The 24,345-nt window shown below is 41.5% G+C and overlaps 1 protein-coding gene and 1 pseudogene across 1 annotated transcript in view; one reads left to right on the top strand and one right to left on the bottom strand.

Moving 5' to 3' along the window:
• Nucleotides 1-24,345, top strand: part of LOC119824438 (cytochrome P450 3A9-like) — a 69,186-nt gene that overhangs the window by 13,283 nt on the left and 31,558 nt on the right. Inside the window, exon 4 of the mRNA XM_038344565.2 lies at nucleotides 22,062-22,257. Coding sequence (XP_038200493.1) covers nucleotides 22,062-22,257 — 196 coding nt within the window. The remainder of the gene's footprint in view (nucleotides 1-22,061; nucleotides 22,258-24,345) is intronic.
• Nucleotides 9,193-11,267, bottom strand: LOC119824961 (annotated as a pseudogene).

The raw sequence follows: 24,345 nt of genomic DNA, 5'->3' as shown, positions 1-24,345 counted from the left end.
GAACAAAACACATTCTAGAGGAAAAGTCAATCTTACGTCTTCGTCCATGTTTTCTTAAGTACATAGAAGTAACCCAGCCTGTTTAGCACCAACCCAATTGTCAGAGATAGTATAGAAATTTAAGAATATATACATATATATATATATAATTTCTTTTGTTTATTAATGAAATCCATCTTTATTTTCTCATCTCCTAATATGATTTACTTATTTGTTTAAATTAGGAGCTGACATCCATGAAAATTCATTTGTTATGATATTTTGTTTGTGTTCTGACAAATAAAGCTTACCTGGAGATTGGCGTGTGAAGCTAGCCACTAGTTAACCATAGAGGTCTGGAGGTCTATACAGTCAGGAGACTGGAAGTAATATAGCTGGTGTAAATGAGGAAGTGATAAGGCAGGGCAAAGGCAGGATCTCAGCCCCTTTTGGTCTGAGGAGTCGGAGAGGTAAGAGGTGACTGTGGCTGCTCCTTTGCGTCTCTGATCTTTCAACTTTTACCCTGACAATAGGCTCTGGGTTTTATTATTAAGATTAATTAGGATCATACTTCATTCATTACTCTCTCAATATTTTGAAAAAGCTGAATGAGATGTATATGTATTCTTCACCTCTTCAACATTATATAACTTCACCTTTATAGCACCAAACATTTTCATATGTTTTCATGTGTTTTTGATGCCCTTGATATATTTTCTGGATTCATCTTGCTTACATTTCATGAATGCTTTTACTATGAATGGAAGCATATTTTAAAAAATGAATATAATTTTGACATGAATGAATTGCAATGCCAAATGATTACATAAGTACCAGCATACTATAACAGAATGGACCAATTTATTTCTTAATTATACCCCAAAGTTGGATATCAACTAATCAGATATTTACCCAGACAATTACATGAAGCTTCTGTTAAATCTCGGAAGATTGTAACTGTGTATTGTGTGACTCCTGTACATTTATGAGTACTCATTTCTCTATATTTTATTGATATTTCATAAAAATGTAATTCTTTGAGAACAATATTTTTGACTCTTCTTATTTCTTCTGTAACACACATTTGAACAAATGTATAAGACCTTATTGCTGTGTGCCTTATATCTTATCATTTGTCAGTAATCAGTTATTTTACAGTTCACAAGCTATAACTTTCAAGAATAAGGTAGAAGGTAAATTATGTCAATCACTATAATTAAATTGAAAATAAACTAGGTTCTACTTTTGAGAATTGATTCAACAGAGTGGCATTTTTTGTTTTAAATACTTTATTACTTAAAAGAAATACCAATCCACTTCCTCCCATATTACCCTCCCCTCCCACTCCCTCCACACACCCTCCTTCCCACCCTCTCCAATCTTAAGAGAGGGAAGGCACCCTGACCTGTGGAAAGTCCAAAGCCCTCCCCACTACATCTAGGTTGAGCAAGGTATACATCCAAAGAGAATAGAATCCTGACCAGAAAGCCCAAGGGATCCTCCTGTCCCTCCATCCCCATTACAGGCATGACTTTTATGCTGGAATTTAAGGGAATAACTCAGGTTGTTAGGCTTCAGTGGTGAGTACTCCATCAACAGAGTCCTTTCCCCAGCCAGGTTTTGATGTGGGAGGGTCTTCTGTTTGTGTTGATTTCATTGGTTAATAAAGAAACTGCCTTGGCCCATTTGAGAAGCCAGCCCTTAGGTGGGTGGAGTTGACAGAACAGAATGCTGAGAAGAAGAGGGAAGTTGGGCAGACGCCATGCCTCTCCTCTCTGAGACAGTCGCCATGAAGCCAGCCACCAGGTCAGACATGCTGAATCCTTCCCGGTAAGACACCACCTCATGGTGCTACACAGATTACTAAATATGGGTTAAAGCAAGACACGAGAATTATCTAATAAGAAGCTGAAACTAATGGGCCAGGCAGTGTTTAAATGAATACAGTTTGTGTGTTGTTATTTTGGGGCATAAGCTAGCCGGTGGCTGGAAGCCAGGCCGGATGAAAAAGCAGGTCTGCCCGCAGCTCATTCTACAAGGTTTTGTATTTTAAAAGTATTAACAAATGGGCTTTGAGTCTGGTGAGCTCAGTAAGTTGTCAACAGTTAGGATGCGGTACTGTCTCCTTGTTTTCATGCATTCTATGCACTTTGTTTGGCAAGAAGTTTCCACACATCTACTTTTTTTAGTTCTTTTCTTTGGTTTATTTTTTTTGTTTTGTTTTATATACTAACCCCAGTTACCCATCCCCTCATGTCCTATCCCCCAACCTCCTGCAATCTGACCACTAATCCACTCCTCAGAGGGAGTAAGACCTGCTTTGGAGAGTCAACAAAGTCTGGCATACAAAACAGAGGCAGGATCAAGTCCCACCCCCACGCATCAAGGCTGAGCAAGGTATCCCATCATAGGAAATGAGCTCCAAAAAGCCACTTTATGCACATGGGATAAGTCCTGGTCCCACTGCCAGCCACCCCCCCCCAACAGATTAAGACACAGAACTGTCACCCACATCCAGAGGTCCTACTTTGATTCCATGCAGGTTACCCAGCTGACAGTCCCCGAGCTCCCACTAACTCAGTCAGCAATCTCTGTGGTTTTCCTCATCATGATCTTGACACCCTCTTACTAATATAATCCCTCCTCCCTCTCTTCAACTGAAATCCAAGAGCTCAGCCCAGTGCTTGGCTGTGTATCACTGCATTTGCTTCCATCAGTTACTGGATATAGGTTCTATGATGACAATGAGAGAGGTTGTGGAGCATCTTTTGGGTGTATGTCCAATAGCAGTATTGCTAGGTCCTGAGGTAGGTTGACTCCCAATTTTCTGATAAGCCACCATACTGATTTGCAGAGTACAAGTTTATATTCCCACCAGCAGTGGATAAATGTTCCCCTTACTCCACATCCTCTCCAACATAAGCTGTCGTTGGTGTTTTTGATCTTAGCCATTATGACAGGTATAAGGTGATATTTCAGTATCATTCTGATTTGTATTTCTCTGAGGGCTAAGGATGTTGAGTGATTCTTTAAATGTTTTTTAACTATTTGAGATTCTTCTGTTGAAAATTCTGTTTTTTTTAATTGGATTATTTGGTATTTTGATGTCTAGTTTTTTTGAGTTCTTTATATATTTTGGAGATCAGTCCTCTGTCTGATGTGGTGTTGGTGAAGAAATTTTTCCATTCAGTGGGCTTCCTTTTTGTCTTATTGACTATGTCCTTTGCTTTACAGAAGCTTCTTAGTTTCAGGAGGCCTCATTTATTTACTGTTGCTCTCAGTGTCTATGCTATTGTGTTACTGCCAAAAACACACAAACTAAGTACAGTCATGAGCAGTCACTAGACAAACTCAAACTGAGTAATGTTCTACAGAATAAACAGCTGAACTCTTTGAAAACATATGTGACACAGAGGTTAGATATAAAGTAAAGGTCTAAAGGAGTAAAAAACTAAACCCTAGAAAAGGGAAAAAGAATAAATCATTATAAATAGATTGGGGGCCAAATGTAATTGAGGATCAAATGAAGAAGGGAGAAGAAATTTAAAGGGACTTCCTCTGAAAACATTCTCTCGGGGTTCAGAAAAAGACACTACAATAAGCAAAAGGACTGAAATTTGAGAGTTAAAAACAATTCCACCCAGGGAGTGATTTGCCTGCAGAATGTTTTGGTCTAGGGTATAAGTGTGGCTTGCTTTGTTCCAGCAACAGAATGTTTAACTATGAATGTAGCCCAAGACCCTCAATTGGTATGTTCATTTCCTTGTATCATGTTAATGTAATTTTTTTTCTTACTCCTACCTTTAGGGGTCAGGGATATTTTAAGCACTTGGAAATTAAATGCAGGTGAATTTCAGTAATCACTGAAACCCCCTCTCAATACTAAAAAATTAATCTATTCACAACATTTTCTTTTTATCCATGTCTCTTTATTGTTCTTTCTTTCTTGTTCTCTATTCTAATTTTTCTGTTCTAACTGTCTATAATTTCTTAGCTCTAATTCTCTGTCTCAATTCTAATTCCAGTTCCAGTTTTCCGCTACATTCTTCTCCTTCTCCTTCTCAATTTTCCTATCTCTGCTAATTTCAGAGACACTTCTGCTCCAACTTCTGCTCCAGCTTCTTTAACTCTCTTTGTTCTTACCCAGCTATAAAGACCCACAAAATCATGCAGGCACAGAGAGAGAGTAGCCAGGCAGGCAACCCACGAAAACAGACAAGGGAAGTTTGTAGCCCTTTGTACATTAGCACTTTTTTCTATTTTTTTCTATTAAAAAATTTCCATATCCTCCCCATTTCTCTCCCCCTCCTTCAGCTCCCCTCCCCCTCCCTCTAGAGTCCAAAAGCACTCAGAGTTCCCTGCCCTGTTGGGAGTACAAGGTCCACCCCACTCCATCCAGGTCTAGGAAGATAAGAATCCAAACAGGCTAGGGTCCCACAAAGCCAGTATATGCAGTAGGATCAAAACCCAGTGCCATTGTCCTTGGCTTCTCAGTCAGCCCTCATTGTCCACCATGTTCAGAGAGTCCGGTTTTATCCCATGCTTTTTCAGACCCAGTCCAGCAGGTCTTGGTGAACTCCCATTAGATCAGCCACACCATCTCAGTGGGTGGGTGCACCCCTCGCGGTCTTGACTTCCTTGCTCATGTTCTTCCTCCTTCTGTTCCTCATTAGGACCTTGGGAGCTCAGTCCAGTGCTCCAACATGGGTCTCTGTCTCTATCTCCATCCATCGCCAAATGAAGGTTGTATGGTGATATGCAAGATATTCATCAGTATGACTATTGGATCGGGCCATTTCAGGTTCCCTCTCCTCAGCTGTCCAAGGAACTAGCTGAGGATCTCTTCCTGGACACCTGGGAATCCCTCTAGGGTCAAGTTTCTTGCCAACCCTAAAATGGCTCCCTTAATTAAGATATAAGCTTCCCAGCTCCCATATCCACCCTTCCTTTATCCCAACCATCTCATTCCCCCAGGCTCTCCCCATCCTCCCCTTCTCACTTTTCTCTCCCCATCACCCCTTACCCCCATCCCACCCCACCCCCAAGTTCCCAATTTTTGTCCGGCAATCTTGTCTACTTCCAATATCCAGGAGGATAATTATGTTTTTCTTTGGGTTCACTTTCTTAATTAGCCTTTCTAGGATCACGAATTATAGGCTCAATATCCTTTATTTATGGCTAGAAACCAATTATGAGTGAGTACATCCCATGTTCATCTTTTTGGGTCTGGGTTACCTCACTCAGGATAGTGTTTTCTATTTCCATCCATTTGCATGCAAAATTCAAGATGTCATTGTTTTTTTATCGCTGAGTAGTACTCTAATATGTATATATTCCACACTTTCTTCATCCATTCTTCCACTGAAGGGCATCTAGGTTGTTTCCAGGTTCTGGCTATTACAAATAATGCTGCTATGAACATAGTTGAACAAATGCTTTTGTAATATGATAGGCATCTCTTGGGTATATTCCCAAGAGTGGTATTGCTGGGTCCTGGGGTAGGTTGATCCCCGATTTCCTGAGAAACCACCACACTGCTTTCCAAAGTGGTTGCACAAGTTTGCATTCCCACCAGCAGTGGATAAGTGTACTCCTTACCCCACAACCTCTCCAGCAAAGGCTATCATCGGTGTTTTGGATTTTAGCCATTCTGACAGGTGTAAGATGGTATCTCAAAGTTGTTTTGATTTGCATTTCCCTGATTGCTAAGGAGGTTGAGCATGACCTTAAGTGTCTTTTGGCCATTTGAACTTCTTCTGATGAGAATTCTCTGTTCAGTTCAGTGCCCCATTTTTAATTCGGTTAATTAGCATTTTAAAGTCTAGTTTCTTGAGTTCTTTATATATTTTGGAGATCAGACCTTTGTCTGTTGTGGGGTTGGTGAAGATCTTCTCCCAGTCAGGAGGCTGCCTTTTTGTCTTCATGACAGTGTCCTTTGCTTTACAGAAGCTTCTCAGTTTCAGGAGATCCCATTTATTTAATGATGCCCTTAATGTCTGTGCTGCTGGGGTTATACGTAGGAAGTGGTCTCCTGTGCCCATATGTTGTAGAGTACTTCCCACTTCCTCTTCTATCAGGTTCAGTGTGTTCAGATTGATATTGAGATCTTTAATCCATTTGGACTTGAGTTTGGTGCATGGTGATAGATATGGAGCTATTTTTATTCTTCTACAAATTGACATCCAGTTATGCCAGCACCATTTGTTGAAGATGCTTTCTTTCTTCCATTGCATACTTTTAGCTCCTTTATCGAAAATCAGATGTTCATAGGTTTGTGGGTTAAAATCCGGGTCTTCTATTAGATTTCATTGGCCGACGTCTCTGTTTTTATGCCAACACCAAGCTGTTTTCAATACTGTAGCTCTGTAATAGAGTTTGAAGTCAGGGATGGTAATGCCTCCAAAAGTTCCTTTATTGTATAAGATTCTTTTGGCTATCCTGGGTTTTTTGTTTTTCCATATAAAGTTGATTATTGTCCTCTCAAGGTCTGTGAAGAATTTTGTTGGGATTTTGATGGGGATTGCATTGAATCTATAGATTGCCTTTGGTAGAATTGCCATTTTTACTAAGTTGATCCTCCCAATCCAAGAGCAAGGGAGATCCTTCCATTTTCTGGTATCCTCTTCTATTTCTTTCTTCAAAGACTTAAAGTTCTTGTCAAATAGATCTTTTGCTTCCTTGGTTAGAGTTACCCCAAGATATGAAGCTACAGTCACCCTGATACCAAAACCACACAAAGACTCAACCAAGAAAGAGAATTACAGGCCAATCTCACTCATGAACATCTACGCAAAAATTCTCAATAAAATACTGGCAAACCGAATCCAAGAACACATTAGAAAAATTATCCATTACGATCAAGTAGGCTTCATCCCAGAGATACAGGGCTGGTTCAACATACGAAAATCTATCAATGTAATCCATCATATAAAGAAACTGCAAGAAAAACCCATATCATCATTTCATTAGATGCTGAAAAAAGCGTTTAACAAAATTCAATACCCTTTTATGATAAAGGTCTTTGAGAGGTTAGGGATACAAGGGTCATACCTAAATATAATAAAAGCTATTTACAGCAAGCCGACAGCTAATATCAAATAAAACAGAGAGAAACTCAAAGCCATCCCACTAAAATCAGGAACAAGACAAGGCTGGCCATTCTCTCCATTCCTCTTCAAATATAGTGCTTGAAGTTCTAGCAATAGCAATAAAACAACATAAGGGGATCAAGGGGATTCGAATTGGAAAGGAAGAAGTTAAACTTTCGTTATTTGCAGATGATATGATAGTGTACATAAGCGACCCCAAAAACTCTACAAAAGAACTCCTACAGCTGATTAACACCTTTAGTAATGTGGCAGGATACAAGATCAACTCCAAAACCTCAGTTGCCCTCCTGTACACAAAGGATAAGGAAGCAGAGAGGGAAATCAGAGAAGCAGCACCTTTCACGATAGCCACAAATAGCACTTTTTTCAAATGTTGCAAGTTAGAGAGGCCTTTTAGATCTGAAGTTTACAGCATCTACTCTAAATGGTTGAAACAAAGAGGAGAGCCAGATAGAAATTATCTAAATTATCAGATCCAGGACATGGCACCTATCAGATGTGCCAGTGAAGGTTTGTCTCCCTCCAGGCTGTGGGTAGATTGCTAATTACTTTTCCTGAGAGTAAAACACAAGCAGTCAATCTCCTAATCAAAAATCATCAGTAAACTGAGGTATATGAGGGCGTAAGGTGCTAGGAATCTTTTAGTGCAAAGGTAGTTTTAGGTCATTGCTTTTCTTATCTATGAGTGAGATAAAACCAGGGCATGCTTATTTTTTTCTCTCTGAGCATCTATGAATCAACAGCTTTGGACAGGTTGTAATTCTATGTCCTTGGATACCTGGAAATGTCTTAAATGGAATACCTTTGTCTGGACCACAAACACTGACCTGTCAATAAAGATAACTGCAAGAAGGCAGATCTCTACATTTACATAGGAGAAAGGAACAAAGACCTGATATTGGGAAGCAGGCTTTTTGACTGTGTGAGTAATTTCACACATAGTAAGGGGATGTTATCAGTAAACCCCAAATGCATAGTGGAAATTGTGCCCAGTAAATTATCAAATAGTGCTGCACTATGGGAGATAAATTCTAAATTTGTAACAGAAGGGTATAAGCTGTGGTGAGAAATCTACAGCAAGAAACAGCCACCTTATTTGCAAGCCAGTAATTCTAACATGTCTTACATTTTGGCTTAATCCTCCTTACAGAGATCTTGACTCTGATGAGTCAATCCTGTGAAATGAGGCTGATTAATTAATTAATGATTCTGTGGTTCATAGCAGAAGGGAATGTGGGGAGTGACAGCCAAATCTAAGGGTCATTTGAGGGGTTATATGGAAACCTAATACAGTAGAAGTTTTTTTTAGTGTGTGTGTGTGTGTGTGTGTGTGTGTGTGTGTGTGTGTGTGTGTGTAAGAATCCTAAATTTTTTTTTGTTATTAAAGCACATGCCTTTAATTCCAGTACTCCGGGGAGGCAGAAATAGGCAGATTTTTGAGAATTTAAGGCCAGGCTGGCCTACAGAATGAGTTCCAAGACAGGCTCCATAGTTAGAGAAGCCCTGTCTTGAAAAACAAAAAGTCAGGAACATACAACAGAAGTGGTACTACTTTTATGTCCACGTTCTATGTGCACATGTAGAGGCCAGAAGTTACCTCAGTTGCGTTCCACCTTCGCTGCTGAAACAGGTCTCTCTTTGAACATGGAATGGTATTTGGCTAGACCAGCTGGCCAGGAAGCTCCAGGACCTGCCTGTCTCTGGCTCCAAAGCATTCGAGTTACATGCGCTGCCACGCTCAGCATTTTTCGTGGATGCTGAACTCAGGATCTGTGCAGCAGCACTTGATTACCCACCGAGTCATCTCAGCTGCAACGGCACCACTGAAGATGTGCACTAATTACTCCCAACAGTCTTTGCCCTTACATACGTGTGGCATTTTCAGGGGCTCCAGGTTATTGCTAACATTCAAAAAATAAAAATCCAGCCTATTTTGTCCATCACTGCATCCCTCCTTATACCAAAAAGGAAAAGTATAAATGACATTAAAACAATGACATGATTTTTATGGGAGTATTTAAAAATAAAAATTATCATTCATAGTAAAGACAAAAAGATCCTAAAGGTGATTTTAAAAAGTTCCTTCTTAAAGAGAAAGGGGAAATTAGGGCAAAGTCCAGGTGGAAAGCCATTCCCGTCGGTGAGAAAACTGCCTGCGGTCCGCTGTCTTCTTGCTGATGTGTTTAAAGATCTTGGACTTCTCCACTTTCTTTGTTTTCTGGTAGCCAAATCCACCGCCACCTCCTCTCTTTTTAAGCTTGCCATCATGGCTGCTCACGTTCAGATCAACGAAGGGAGGAACCTTAAAGCCAAAGGACAGAGCCACCTGAGGCAAGTTTAAGTTGTTCACATCGAAGATCTGCTTGAGAGAGTGGGAGTCGTAGGCTCGTATGTAGGACTTGTATGCTTCCTGCGCGGACTTATGGAGAAAATAGTTCTTTTCGATCAGCTTTTCCAGCTGAGACTGAATATCAGAAACTTTAGACCAGGAAAAGTCGAACTGATTCAGTGGAACCTTGGATTGCTTCAAGTAACGAAGGAAACCCAACTCTTCAGGGCGCAGGATGAGCAGGGCATGCCCTCTTCCGTTGAGGCCCCGAGCCGTTCTACCCACACGATGAATGTATTCCTTGGGGTCATCGGGAGGGTCATACTGAACAATCCAGTCGACTTCAGGGATGTCCAGCCCTCTGGCTGCCACATCTGTGCACAGCAGTATTCAGGGGAATCTGCATTGCAGAATTGGAAGAATGTGGTTGTTCGCTTATTTTGCTTTTGCCTTCCATGGATGGCCAAGACAGGCAGGTCGATGTAGTTCAGTAGCTCGTAGTGGTACTTCACAGACATACACGACGAAAAGAAGACCATCACTTTCTTCTTCCAGTTCTTCTTAAGGAATGTGAAGAGCAGAAGGAACCTCTTCTCAGAGGGACACACAACATATCCCTGCTCAAGTCCGTCCACTGTGGCAACCTCTTTATCGTCATCAACACCCACATACAATGGCTCTTTTTTCAGAGAAATTCTTGCCAAGTCTTCAACTTTTCGAGTTTGTGTGGCAGAAAAGAGCATAGTTTGCCTGTGTACTGGCAAAAGTTTAATAATTTGCTTTAATTCTTCTTCAAATCCAACATCCAAGATACGATCAGCCTCATCAATAGCAAGACACTGGAGGTTCTTGTACATGAACCCTGGAGTATTCTGCATGTGGTCTAGAAGCCGGCCAGGGGTGGCCACGACAATGTTGATGCCATTGGTGAGCTTCTGCGCTTAGGCAGACCTGTTACTGCCACCCATGATCAGCCCGTACGTGTGAACGTGGTGCGTCATCAGTTCCTTAAGAACACCAAAGGTCTGCATGGCCAGTTCTCTGGTAGGAGAGAGAATCAGGACTCCTGTTCCATTCCTGGGCATAAACTTTAACTTCACAATGAGCTCGATCACAGGGATGAGGAAAGCCAGAGTTTTGCCACTGCCGGTTTTAGCAGCTGCTAGAAGATCCCTGCCTTCCAGAAGTGGCCTGATACTTTTATGTTGGATCTCAGTCATGCGCTTGAAGCCCATTTCTTCTATAGCCTTCAGAGTGTTTTCATTGACGAGGTTAGACAAGGAAGCAAACGAAGTGTCCTCAAAGGCCCCTGTCAGCCCTAGGGGCAGGCTGGGCACTTCCTTGTCATCTGGTTTCTCCACGGCAGCATCTTCTGCTTCCTCAAGAGCCACATTGCTATCTTCAGTTTTTGCTTTTTTGGTGTCAGGCTCTGCGTCATTTGCCATTTTCCTCTTTTTCTTCTTCTTTTTCTTTTTTGATTTTGAATCAGGAGATGGCACTGCTGCTGTTTCTCCATTGGTTAAAGCGGTAGGTTTCTGGGGTAACTTTTCAACTTTCGTCCAGTTTTCTGCTGTCTCTTCAGGCACGCCTCCACTTTGTGCTTCTGCTGAGCCCACCCTCGCAGCGTGCTTTAAGGCTTTCTTAACTTTTCTGACCTTTACCTCTTCTTTGGGCACATCTTCATTGGAAGGTTGTGATAGGCTCGTGTTTGATGCTTCTTGCAGCTTCAGGTTTCGCTGCCGCAGCTTGATGTTCCGCTTCTCAATCTTCTTGCGCAGGAGTTTCATCTGTAAGTGCGACATGTTTGCCGGCCCGCGCTAGCAGGCTGCACTGAGCAGTGGCTGCACGTGCGCAGTTCAAGAATCCTAAATTGTAATCACCAAATAACAGGATAGATAAGGTCCCAACTAGAGATCACCTTCAGTTCCAGGAATGTGTTACATCTGTCAATTTTGGGATAAAGGGTTCCCATAGAACCCCTTAAACAACCCAGGTTATTGCCAAGGCTATTGGTTGCTCTCCACAAACTGGTGGTAAGGCTCTATTGGTGAAGACAGCACATGCATGACTCACTGAATGTGGATAAATAGTGTCTTGACCCCTGCTAACGATAAGTTACTCTGTACAGTACCAGAGGAGAGAGATAAACAACAACCCAACTATAAAGTCTGTGATCAAAAATGGTGACCTTCCTGAAAGATACACTACTGCAATCGTGGCGGAGTAATCAGCCATAATCTGATTGCCTATAGGAACACCTCCATTAGGTGTAACCTTTAACCAACACTGTCCATGTAGCCAAGAACCTGAAACTAGATAGGCCATGGACCTACCAGGAAACTAAACACTACTGTTCTGCTAAAGGAACACAGCAATAAAATGACCCCTAACAGCATTTTACTATACTCATAGACCAGTATCTTACTCAGCTATCATCAGAGAGGCTTTCTCCTGCAGTAGATGGGTACAAATACAGAGACTCACAAGTAGACCGTGTTCAGAGAGTGAGAGACCTTGGGACATTCAGTCTTCAATGTTATGTCTCTACTAAATTCCTCCCCTTGGGGTTCAGGAAACTCTGAAGGAGGCAGAAAAATTTCCAGAGCCAGTGGGAATGAGAGAAACCAAGGAAACAAGGCTGTCTAGACACAACAGGACTGATGCACATATGTACTCAGAGACTGGCAGCATGCACAGGGCCTACAGAGATGAATCTGAGCTCTGAGAGGGTAAATGGACTTTAGCCCCCATTCCTAACCCAGAGGCTTCTCCAACTGATAACTGCTTCCAATTTAAAAATTAGTTCTTTCCAAAGGAGTCTCACTGGTAACACAAATCACACTTTAGGGCAGGCTCCAGGCCCAGCAATAGATGGCCAACAAACAAAATGGTATTTTTAGAGGGATTGATTTTGTTTGTTTGTTTGTTTGTTGTTTTTGTTTTTTAATCTCACAATGCTTCATCTGGACCTTTGTGGGGGGGGAGTTACAGATATTTTGCTTATATATTATAGCCTCTGATTTTTTTATGGTTTTTCTGTGTGTATGAATGTATGTCTCAGTCTTATATATTTTCTGTGCTTTGTCTTTAACTCTTTTTATTCTGTTTGTTTTTTATCATATCATTTAAGTTTTCAGATTTGTGTTTGTTTTGTAATGAGAAAGAGAAAGAAAGGGTGTAGATTTGGATAGAAGGAGAAATGGAGAGGGTCTGGAAGGAGCTGGGAACAAGAAATATAACCAGGAAATACTGTATTAAAAATATATTTTCAATAAATAATTACTAACAATATCAGTGACAGGACAAGGAAAAGTTGAAACACTTCCAAATTAAAGAAGATGAATAAGATGTTACAGCCAAATGCTTTGCTTAATACTGGATTGTTTTGTGAACCAATTAAAAATATTATTTGGATAGACAGTAAGAGTAAAATGTTGTGCAACAATTGACCTGGGGGGGATGTTGTTTGTGAATTAGATTGTAGGATGATAAAACCATTTGTAATGTAATTTTATGAAAGAATGTGCTTCTTTTAGGGTTTTGCATATTAAAGGATTAGAAGATAATAGGGCATTATGTCTTTAAATCCCTGTCAAAACATTCGGAAAAATAATGCACACAAATATGCACAGGAAACAAATGTATTAGTAAACTGTTAACAATGAAGGGATCTGTGTCAAGTCCATACAGGTGGCCTTTGTAATAGTCTTGCAATGTTTGAAATTATTTCTGAGTAGAGAATTTCAAAAGGATGCAGTATTATTGTCCCAGTGACCCTTGTCACTGAAGGAGGGTGCAGAAAATGCCTACAGAAAGTGAGGCTGGTTCACATGTAATTTAAAAGAATTAGCAATGACAACAGTCAACATGTCATTGCTGTAGAAGAGCACTGACTGCTAATGAACACTGAATATCATTTCCTATTTCAGAACAAAAACGTTTTAGAATTTGGCTGGAGGTTATTAAATGACCCCAAAACAACAGTGAAAAACTTTAAATTATATGTTAAGGAACTTGTGTCGTGATAGAACCATGGAAAGCATTTATAGAAGTTCTTTTATCTCATAACATTTATCCAAATTTGCACTTCTTTATGTGTGTTTAGTTCATTTCTGCTTTTTTCATGAGAAGTGGAGCTTCATGAGAAAGAGTTTTCAGACTCTCTCTTCTCCTAAGTGCTTGTCACTGCCCCAAACACATCAGGCATAAAATGCCATTAAGAAGAATTATTTTCACCTTATAAAAAATATAGTGCCAGTATTAACTCTGAGAATTCCATATGTGCATGCAATGTATTTTTCTCTTTCTTTTTAACTTTTATTGATTATTTACAGATTTTACATCGTGCATCAGTATCCTGCCCATCTACACACACACACACACACACACACACACACACACCATCTACTCTCTGCTCTTGCAACCTCCCCACCAAAACAAAATGACATTTGAAAGAAAAACCGAAAACCAAACAAAGCAAACATACAAATGGAAAAAAGGCAACAAAAAGCAAAATGAAAACAGAAAGAAACAAACAACCAAAACAAAACAAGAAGAAGAAAAAAATACCCAGAAGAATCTCATGGAAGATGTGGTGTAGACTGTTGAGTCACACCTCACTTTAGTTTACTCTTTAGTCCTGCCATCTTCACTTCTAAGCGTTCACTTCCATGAGTAATGACTCCTTCGGCTCAGGACCTCTGGCTTCTGCTGCACAGTCGATGACAGGCTCTCGCTGGAGCTCCTCTTGGATACCCTGTTATTGTTCTATGCCCTGAGTTCTATGTCCAGCAGTTTTGAATTTGTAGGTCCATCCCCTTTATGTGCTCCAACAGTTCATAGATGAGGTGAATGTTGGGTTAGGCCAACTCATAGCCTACGTTCTGGCCTGGGTGGTAGCTGGGCTGGTCAGCCCATCGGGTTGCCCACATTGTCACCACCTAGGTGAGTTCTCCAGTTCTGCCTCAGTCAACCTACCCAATGCAGGCTGCCGCAAGGACAGGGGACAGTTCTTTGGTTCCCAGGCCCTTGGTCCAGGTCACTCACACCACCAGGGCCAGGTCCACTGCATTGCTCTGGGAATGTTCAGGACCCTCTCTCTTTGCTGTAGGGGGCATATAAGAGGGTATAGCCAGCTCCCCTGCTCTCATCCCTCAGAGCTGGCTCAGCTTCATCTCCAATATCTTAGTGTACTGCACTGACAGAGTACAGGATCTGTCTGCTCTCCTGTGAGCTGCAGTTGTTGAGGGGCTAGTTCTCTCACTCTCATGACCCCAGGGCCAGCTTTCTCACATGCCACAGGTAGCAAGGGGTGTGAGCAAGAGGGCATCTTTTTCTTACCCATGCCACCACATGGAGACTCAGGGGAGTCAGCTTTGCTGTTCTCATGCCCTCAGGGCCAGCTTGCTTACATCCTCAACAACAGGGTTGCCTCTAGTCAGTTGCCCAGGTGAGGTACATACTCACGGTGAGGAGTGACACCATCTTTCCTGATTGGGGGAGCATGGGGTGGCAGCTCTCCTATGGCTGTAATCTAGTAAGGGGTAGAGTCAGCTCTCCCAGGTCCAGTGAGGAGCAGGGCCAGCTCAGCACAGACTTCGAATTTCAACATGCTTGGTTCCTATGACCTCTGTGAAAACATGAACTGTGGACATCAACAGAGACCCCAGCCACAGCAGGATCACTGACCCAGACACAGCCCTCCGTAGAACCTGGGTTCCAGGTGTCACCGTGGGTCTGGTGTCAGCACACGCCATCCAGACCAGTGTGGCCCTGGTAGCAACATGGCCCTCCGACACCAACATGGTCTCAGGTGTCTGACCAGACCCCAGACATACAAATAGTCCTCAAGGGCAATGGGGACTATGGACATCAACTCAGACCCTGACTGCTGTAGAGTCATAAACACAGCAGTAGCAGCCCTGGCCCAGAGGACAGACACCATGCCCTGGCCTTGGCAGCAACCCAACCCCAGACTCCCATATGACCACAGGTTGTGACCTAGACCCCAAGCCTCCCTGTGGCTTCTGGCAGCAATATGGACTACAGTTCAACACAGACACTTACTATGGCAGGACCATGAACCCAGACATAATCCTAGGCAACATGAAGGGCTCATATGTCACCATAACCCCAGGTGGCAGTGCCACCTGATTTGGCATGGTCCCCAAAGTAGCATGGCCCTCAGACACCAATGTGACCCCAGGTAGCTGCCCATACCCCTGGCATTTGCATGACCTTGGACATCAGCTCAGACCCTTGCTGCAAAATGGCCACGGTATTTTTATCTTAATGCAACTTCTCTCTGCACACTGTAAATGGAAGCTTTCCCTTCCCTATATGGTCCTGGAATGGTGTTGTTAATATAGTGTATTTTCTTTCTTATTCTCTCACCTTGAAATCTGATCATGGTCTCAAGGCCCTTTCTCCTAAAAATCCCCATCCCTAAAGGGTAATTATATGTCAGCTTCCTTTGGTGATAAACAATACTCTTGCCCTGTGGTTAAAAAAAAATTCAAGAGACCAGTAAAAGTTTATCTTTAATAAAGATCGGGGCTGGAGAGATGACTTGGTTAGGAACAGTGGGTGTTCCTACAAAGGACCTGGATTTGGTTCCCGTCATTCACATGGGGGCTCACAACCTTATAACATGACAACATGACTATCACCATTTATGAGCTTAATTACTTCCTTTACTATCTAAAGTTGAACATTAACTTCTTAGAGAAACTGAAAAAGATAAGTCTACCAACACTGGTAAAGGTTTTATGTTGTGATATGGTTAATTTTAGCTCAAGATACTATAATTATCACCTCTATTTGCAACCAAAATAGAATCTGGCTGTTAGTGGTCTATGTCCTTTGTCTGTCTGTGAGTCATCTGTTTTCCTCCATGTATTCATAGCAGGCCATTGAAGGCAGACAATACATGCAGATGAAAGCACAGAGATCATCAATGTGTATCTGTACAGAGAGTCTTCATCCATTCCTACAATTTCTTCACTGGTATTTATGTCTTTTTATGTTTAAGGATATTACCTTAAAGAGCATATTTCACAAAAGGCATGCCTCTTTTACGACCCTTTGTAGACTAAAGTATTTTGCTCTGGGTTGACCCTGGTGCTGGCTGGATTTTGGTCTCAAAAAATGACTAGACTATCCTACCCAGATAGACTAGAGACCTCTATTGCACCTCATTCAAGATCCACTTACTAAGTTTTTCAGAGTAAAATGCATTAGTTCCAGAAAGTTTTTAAAATTTTATTATGTGTATGCTAACATGTCTGTTGTATTTGTGCGTATGTGTGTATGAGAGAGAGAGAGAGACAGATAGACAGACAGACAGACAGACAGAGTATGTGTGTGTAGGTGTGAATGCACAGTATGAGACTTGTGTAAAAAACTTACAGTTAAAATCAAGCATCTTTCTTTGCTCATTCTCTACATTTATTCTATTAATATTTATTGTACTTATAAGTGTTTTTATATTTATGTGTGTAAAGCATTTGCATGTGCCTGTAATAGCTAGAGGAAGGCATAAGATTTCTTGCAACCTGAGTTACAGGTAGTTATAAGCTACCCAATGCTGTGTTGTGAATTAATTCAGGTCCTATACATGGGAAACAAGCACTCTTAACTACTTGGTGATCTCTCTAGCCCTTCCACCTTTATTTTTTGATATAGGATCTCCCACTTAACCTGAAACTCATTGATTACACTTGACTGGCAGGCCAGTGAACTTCAGGAATCTATCAGTTTTCAACCCTATCCCTAGGCTGTCACAGGCACACATTACCATGCCTGGCTTCATATCCTCTTTCTTGCATGGCAGACATTTTACCAACTGAGACATGAGCCTAGCCTTTTTCTCCATGACTCCCATTGAGCTGTTATCCAACTTACTATGTAGCCTAAGAAGACCTTGAATGCCTATTACTCCTGTTCTTACTGACCAATTGCTGAGATTTTAGACATGAGCTACAGCCAGCATCATGGAACACTTGGATCAGACCCAGTGCCTCATACATGTTAAGCAAGAATTCCACCAACTGAGCCACATTCCTAGCTCCAGCTAAAGCAATTCTAAATCTCCCTTTATATTCATTTTATAGACAATATTTTATTGTCATAGTTACTTTGCTATTGCTATGAAGGACACCATGATCAAGTTGACCTATAAAAGAAAGAGTTTATTGGGGGCTTGCTTACAGTTTCAGATGGTTAATTCATGACCATCATGGCAGGAAACATGGCATCAGGCAGGCAGACATGGTGCTGGACCAGTAACTGAGAGTTTACATGTAGAGAAAACAACCACAGACAGAAAGAGCCAACTAGAATGGCATGGGCTTTTGAAACCTCAAAGTCTACCTTCAGTTACACACATCCTCCAATAAGACCACATCTCCTAATCCTTCCCAAACAGTTCCACCAACTGGCTGGCCAAGTATTCAAACATATGAGTCTATGGGGGCCATTCTAATTCACATATCATAGTCCATCACTGAAAGAAGTCAAGAACTCAAGCATGGCAGGACCTTGGAGGCATGGACTGTGTGGGTTATGAAGGAACACTGCTTTCTGGCTAATTCCTCATTACTTGCTCAGCCTGCTTTCTATTAACACCCAGAACTACCATCCATTTTGACCCAAAATGGTCTGGGTCCTCCCATATCAATTACTGGTTAAGACAATGCACTACAGATTTGCCCAAAAGCCAATCTGCTGGTGACATTTCCTCAATAGAAGTTTCCTCTCCCAAAATGACTTTACTTTGTATCGAGTTAACACAAAACTAGCTAGCAAAGGAGCTAAGTGGACGCTTTCCAAATGATGAAATGAAAATTTCTAAAAAAAAAATCAAGGAATATTTTATTTTAGTATATGTGGTACCCTTGTATACTATATGTAGTGATAGCTGCCATAGATTGGTGGCCAGAGTGCTTATGGTCCACCTCTCAGTCCTTTCATATGCATTCATTCAGAGACTTTGCATTTATTTGGTTAAGAATATGGCTAACTTGGAGACTAGGGATATGATTCAGTGGATAAAGTGCCTGCTCTGCTTGCATAAGGACCAAAGTTCAATTGTCTGCACACAGTGTCTGGCAGGCATAGTGGACCCTGTAACTCCAGGGTGTGGGAGACAGAGCCAGAGAACAGCAGGGCAAGCTGGCCAGTTAGATAAGCCAAATTGGCAAGCTCAGGTTTCAAGTGAGAGAAACTGGTCCATTATATAAAACGGGCTGAAAAAAATAACAACATCTCGAATGTTGCAGGAAAATGGATGGAGCTAGAAAACATTTTGAATGAGGTAACCCAGACACAGAAAGACAATTATCACATGTAGTCACTTATAAATGGTTTTTAAACATAAATAAAACCAGCCTACAAACCACAATCCCAGAGAACTTAGACAATGAGGACACTAAGAGAGACTTAAATAGATCTAATCTACATGGGAAGTAGTAAAAGACAAGATCTCCTGAGTAAATTGGGAGCATGGGGACCTTGGGGGAGGGTTGAAAGAAGGAGGGGAGAGGCAAGGAGGGAATCAGAGAAAATTGTAGAGCTCAATAAAAATCAATTTAAAAAAAGATGGGCTGTTGGTCAAAGGATGTCTGCAATCTACCACATTCATAGGCACACATGTGCACTGCACATACCCATACTCACAAGCACCCCTAAGTTCATAGAGGGTTCTGGGTCAAGTTTATTTTGTCTGCCAGTCAAAGAATTAAAAGGCAATAAAGGTTGGAGCATAACAGCTAGCAGTGGGGAAATCTCAGGCACAGTGGGTGGAGTTAACAGTTGAAAACTACTTCTATTGGAAGTGAAAAAGCACATACCAAGGCATGCATAGAGAAAGAACCCTGGAAACAGAAGGGGAAGCTAAATTCCAGCATCCCATGGAGAGCTGGGGACTTTAAGGGCTTGGGTGGGATGGAAATAGGTTCTTCTTCTAATTTAGGACTGCATAAACATAGAAGGGGAAGTGAAAAGGCTCACAGGTTTGGATAAATTTATCTGAGTCTCACCTTACAATTTTTGTAAAGCCTTCCAGGCCTTTATTTCAAATCAGGGGGTGAGAGAAAAGCCAGCTATTTACCATCTTTATCATATTTATGTGATATGCTTCTCTATCTGTATACCTATCAGGGATCTGTTTAATCCTCAACTTACTCCTACAATTGTGAATACACACATGTACACACACACACACACACACACACACACACACACAAACACCACATCTATACACACACACAGGTTTTTTAATTATTTTACTTTATGTGTTTGGGAGTTTTGTCTGCATTTATATCTTTGCATCCCATGTGTACAGTGACCAGAGAAACCAAAAGAGGGAGATCAATCCACTGAAATTTGAGTTACAGATGTTTGTAAGCCACTGTGTGGTGCTGGTAATTGAGCCATGGTCCTTTGGTAGAACAGACAGTGCTCTAAGCTGTTGAGACATTTCTCTAGCTCTATCTGATGTATCAGTCAGCTTCAAGGCAGATCAGCCTGCATACGTCAGGAAGAAGACTGGGTCTAACTAAACACTTTTGTTTTTATGACACAAAACCATAAAATGGTCACCAAATATGCATGGGAAATGGACACAGAGAAGACAACATCACCTGAACTTTCTGGAGGTCAACATTTTTTAGCAATCTTCTAGGGACAAGAGACATAAAAGAGAGTTGTACAGTCTTAAATGTCACCATAGAACCTCATCCAGCAACTGATGGAAACAGAGGCAGAGAGTCATAGCAAAGCACTGGGCTGAGCTCCCAAAGTCCAGCTGAAGAGTGGAAGGAGTGAGAATACAAGCAAAGAGGTCTAGACCATAATAGGGACACCCACTGAAACAGCTTATCTGAGCTAATGGAAGCCCACCAACTCTGGCCTGGCAGCGAAGGAACCATCATAGGACCAAACTGGCCTTCTGAACTTGGGTGACAGTTGTATGCCTGGGTACTGTGGGGCCATTGGCAGTGAGACCACAATTTATCCCTACTGCTTATACTGGCTTTTTGGAACCCATTGTCTTTGTAGAGATACCTTTTTCAGTCTAAATATAATGGGGTGGGCTGTGGTCCTGTCTCAAAGCAATGTGCTAGACTTTGTTGACTCACCATTAGAAGTCTTAGCTCTCTGAGGAGTAGATGGGAAGAGGGGACTGGGATTGGTATATAAAATGAGAAAAAGTAGGTTTTTTAAAAAAAAATAAATTGGTTAATTAAAAACTATGTCTTACAGAATCTTATGACTTGATAATGAAAAAAATGTATGGAAACCAATAATGTTCTTGGAGAGAGAAAAATAAATTTTCTCCTGGACATGATAAAGGTCACCCAGGAGAGTATTTCTAAATTTGATGAGGTTGGTGAGGCAGAATCCTATCAGATGTGGGTTTTATTCATTTTACATACCAACCACAGCTCCCCCTCCCTCCCTTCCTCTTGCCCCTCCCACTCCTCACCCACACCTCAGAAAGTATAAGACCTTCCATGGGGAGTCAAAAGGACCTGGTACATTCAGTTGAGAGAGGATTAAGCTCCTTCCCTCCTGTATCAAGGCTGAGCATGGCATCCTACCATATATATATTGGGTTTCAAGAAGTCAACTCATGTGCCAGGGATGAATCCTGGTCCCATTACCATGGGTCCTATGAATATAAAAGGCTATAAAACTGTCACCCACATGCAGAGGGCCCAGTTTGACCCCCTGTGGGCTCCCCATCTCTCAGTCTAGAGCCCCTGAGTTCCCACTAGCTCAGGTCACCTGTCTCTGTGGGTTTCCCCATCGTGATCTTAAACTCCTTGTTTATATAAACCCTCCTCCCACTCTTCAACTGATTCCCAAAGCTCAACCTGGTACTTGAATGTGGATCTCTGAATCTGCTTCCATAAGTTGCTGGATGGAAGTTCTATGATGACATTTAGAGTAGTCAACCATCTGATTACAGGAGAAGGCCAGTTCAGGCACCCTCTCCACTATCACTAGGGGTCTTAGCTGGGGTCATCCTTGTGGATTTCTGGAAATATCCCTAGCATAAGGCTTCTCCCTTGTAATGACCCTCTCTATGGAAACATCTCCTTCACCCCTCCTCCAACTGGACCTTCCTGTCCATTCATGTTGTCATCTCCCATTCCCTTCTCTTTACTGTTCCCACCCCCAATTTACCCAAAAGATGTCATCTATTTCCCCTTCCCAGGGCGATCCATGTGACCCTCTTAAAGAATGGATTTTGAAGAATGAATAAGCGTCTTCTGGGAGACAGAGGATATTGTAGGCAGAGGGAAATGAATGAAAAAAATACATGTTGGTGTAGTCCATTTGGCTGAATTTCAAGTACTGTAAAATAAAAGCAGTCCTGGGCAAGAGGACAGACTACATCAAATTAAAGTCAATAACTTCACCCGAGTCTCTGATAAGAAGTAATAACCTTTGGTCCAATGATGACGCAGGTTCTATTTAAATTGATATTTCTACAAGACAAATTCTTACATCTGAGTGGACACGTTCATGGTTCTTTGCCAACTACTGAGGTGCACTTGACTCTTAGGACAGTGGGTGGGGCACAACAGTGGTGTTTTCATTGGCTGCAAGGCCAACTCCACCCCTCTCCCGTACTTAAGCACTGCAGGTTTGCCTTTTGACTCACAGCTGGGCAGGAAAGGAAGCTCATCAGGCTCAGTCCTGCAAGGTGGAGCACAAACATCTGAGAATAAAGCACAAAAGAGACTTGATTAAAGAAGCAGCAATGGACTTGATCCCAAACTTCTCCATGGAAACTTGGATACTCCTGGTTACCAGCCTGGTGCTCCTCTACCTGTGAGTAAACTGTCCAGGCTCCTCTCCTCAGTGATTAGGACTTGGGAATGTGAAATGGCTAAATCTTTCCTCTCCCCGTTTGAAAAATCCCAAGAGAAAATGAAGGGGATGCTGCTTAAGTGGGGGATGTTACAAAGACCTAAGGTGTTGTTGTTGGTCCTCTAAGGAGATAAATGTGCATTCCTCTTCGACTGAACTCTACTTTCTGTGGGTAGGATGATAGAATGACCTAGTTAGACTTAGAGTATCCTCTGGTTGAGTATCAGGTTTTCCCCAGATTAACAAACCAGAGTTTAACAAAAACAGATTACAAATAACTGTGCATGATGGGAGGCCTCTTCTGCAATGTCTCACAATTGTGGGGATGGAAGGAGTTTTGTGTCATCTTCACCTGAGTCCTCTGCTGCGGAGGTATAGTGTTGTCCCATGTGCTCAATCGTGCCACAAGGGCATGTGCTCAACTATGTTCATAGCAGCATTGTTTGTCATAGTCAGAACCTGTAAACAACCTAAATGCCCTTCAACCAAAGAATGGATAAGGGAAATGTGGTACATTTACACAATGGAGTACTACACAGCAGAAAAAAATAACAACATCTTGAATTTTGCTGGAAAATGGATGGAGCTAGAAAACATCATTCTGAGTGAGGTAATCCAGACCCAGAAAGACTATTATCACACATACTCACTCATAAGTGGTTTTTAAACATAAAGCAAAGAAAATCAACTCACAAATCACAATCCCAGAAAATTTAGACAACAGTGAGGATCCTAAGAGAGACGTGCATAGATCTAGTCTACATGGGAAGTAGAAAAAGACAAGATCTCCTGAGTAAATTGGGAGCATGGGGACCTTGGAAGAGTGTTGAAGGGTAGGGGAGAGGCAGGAAGGAAAGCAGAGAAAAATGTAGAGCTCAATAAAAATCAATAAAAAATAAGTTTAATAAAGGATAAATGCTCATAGCAATGTGGAAACAGAAATTTCCACAATAGAATAGAAATAGAATCTCAAACATGGTTTTATTCTTTGATAAAAAGTACTTAAGATATTGTGGCAATAGCTTTCCCATATGATCATGTTTTGCAATTAGTTGAAAAGGTTTCATTTCATTCTATTTGATCCTAGAACTTCTATGAGATATGACCAGCAGTCTTCTTTCAGAAAGTTAAAGTGGGGCTGCTGCTCTCAGTATTTGTGACAACTGATTGTACAAAGTGATTTCATCTGTTTCTAAGTGACAAGAATGCAAGCATAATGCATAAGCAAATGCATGGGCTGCATGGTGTGCATGCTTTGAAATAAACTTACTTAGCTGGATTTCTTCAGCGCACCAGTTTCTGCTGTGCTTGTCCATCAAGCCATGTGAATTTCTCAGTGTAGGTGGATAAGGAAGCGAATGGGCCAGTGATGACAAAAACTCTATCCAGGTATGGGTTAGGTTAGGACAGTCATTCTCAACTTGTGGGTCGTGACCCCTTTGGGGTCAAATGACCCTTTCACGAGGGTCACATATCCTTCATATCAGATATTTCTATTAAGAGTCATAATAGTAGCAAAATTACAGATACAAAGTAGCAATAACGTAACTTTATGGTTGGAGGTCACCACAGCATAAAGAACTGGATTAAATGGTCACAGCATTCGAAAGATTGAAAACCACTGAGTTAGGAGGAAGCAAACAATATTCCTCTCCTCTCAAGGAAGAATTCTCAGACACGCTTGTGGATTTCAGCCCCCCACTGAAGATTACTAGAAGGGCAGACCCACTGACGTCCACTCAGTCTCCCAAAATAACACAAGCAAATGAAATTATGGAAAGTATTCTAACCAGAATCTCACATTAACAGTGACATTTAGGGACATTTGTAAATAACTCACTTTAGGACTTAGAGCCAAAACAATTCATCTACCTTTTGTGTTTTATATTTGTGGCTTTGGGGAGTCTCTCAGAAAATGTGGAGGTAAAAAATGAACATCAAAAGTAGTTGTTGACATTGACATTTTTGTCGTTCTTTGTTACCGAGTATGTTATCCCCCACTCCAACCTGAATGTTACAGTTTCTGTGTCTGTAACTGGTAAGCCTGCA

The sequence above is a fragment of the Arvicola amphibius genome, chromosome 10, assembly GCF_903992535.2.
Source record: "Arvicola amphibius chromosome 10, mArvAmp1.2, whole genome shotgun sequence".
Taxonomy (NCBI): Eukaryota; Metazoa; Chordata; class Mammalia; order Rodentia; family Cricetidae; genus Arvicola; species Arvicola amphibius.
Note: the sequence above shows the minus strand (reverse complement) of the source record. Positions and strands in the feature narration are given on the sequence as shown.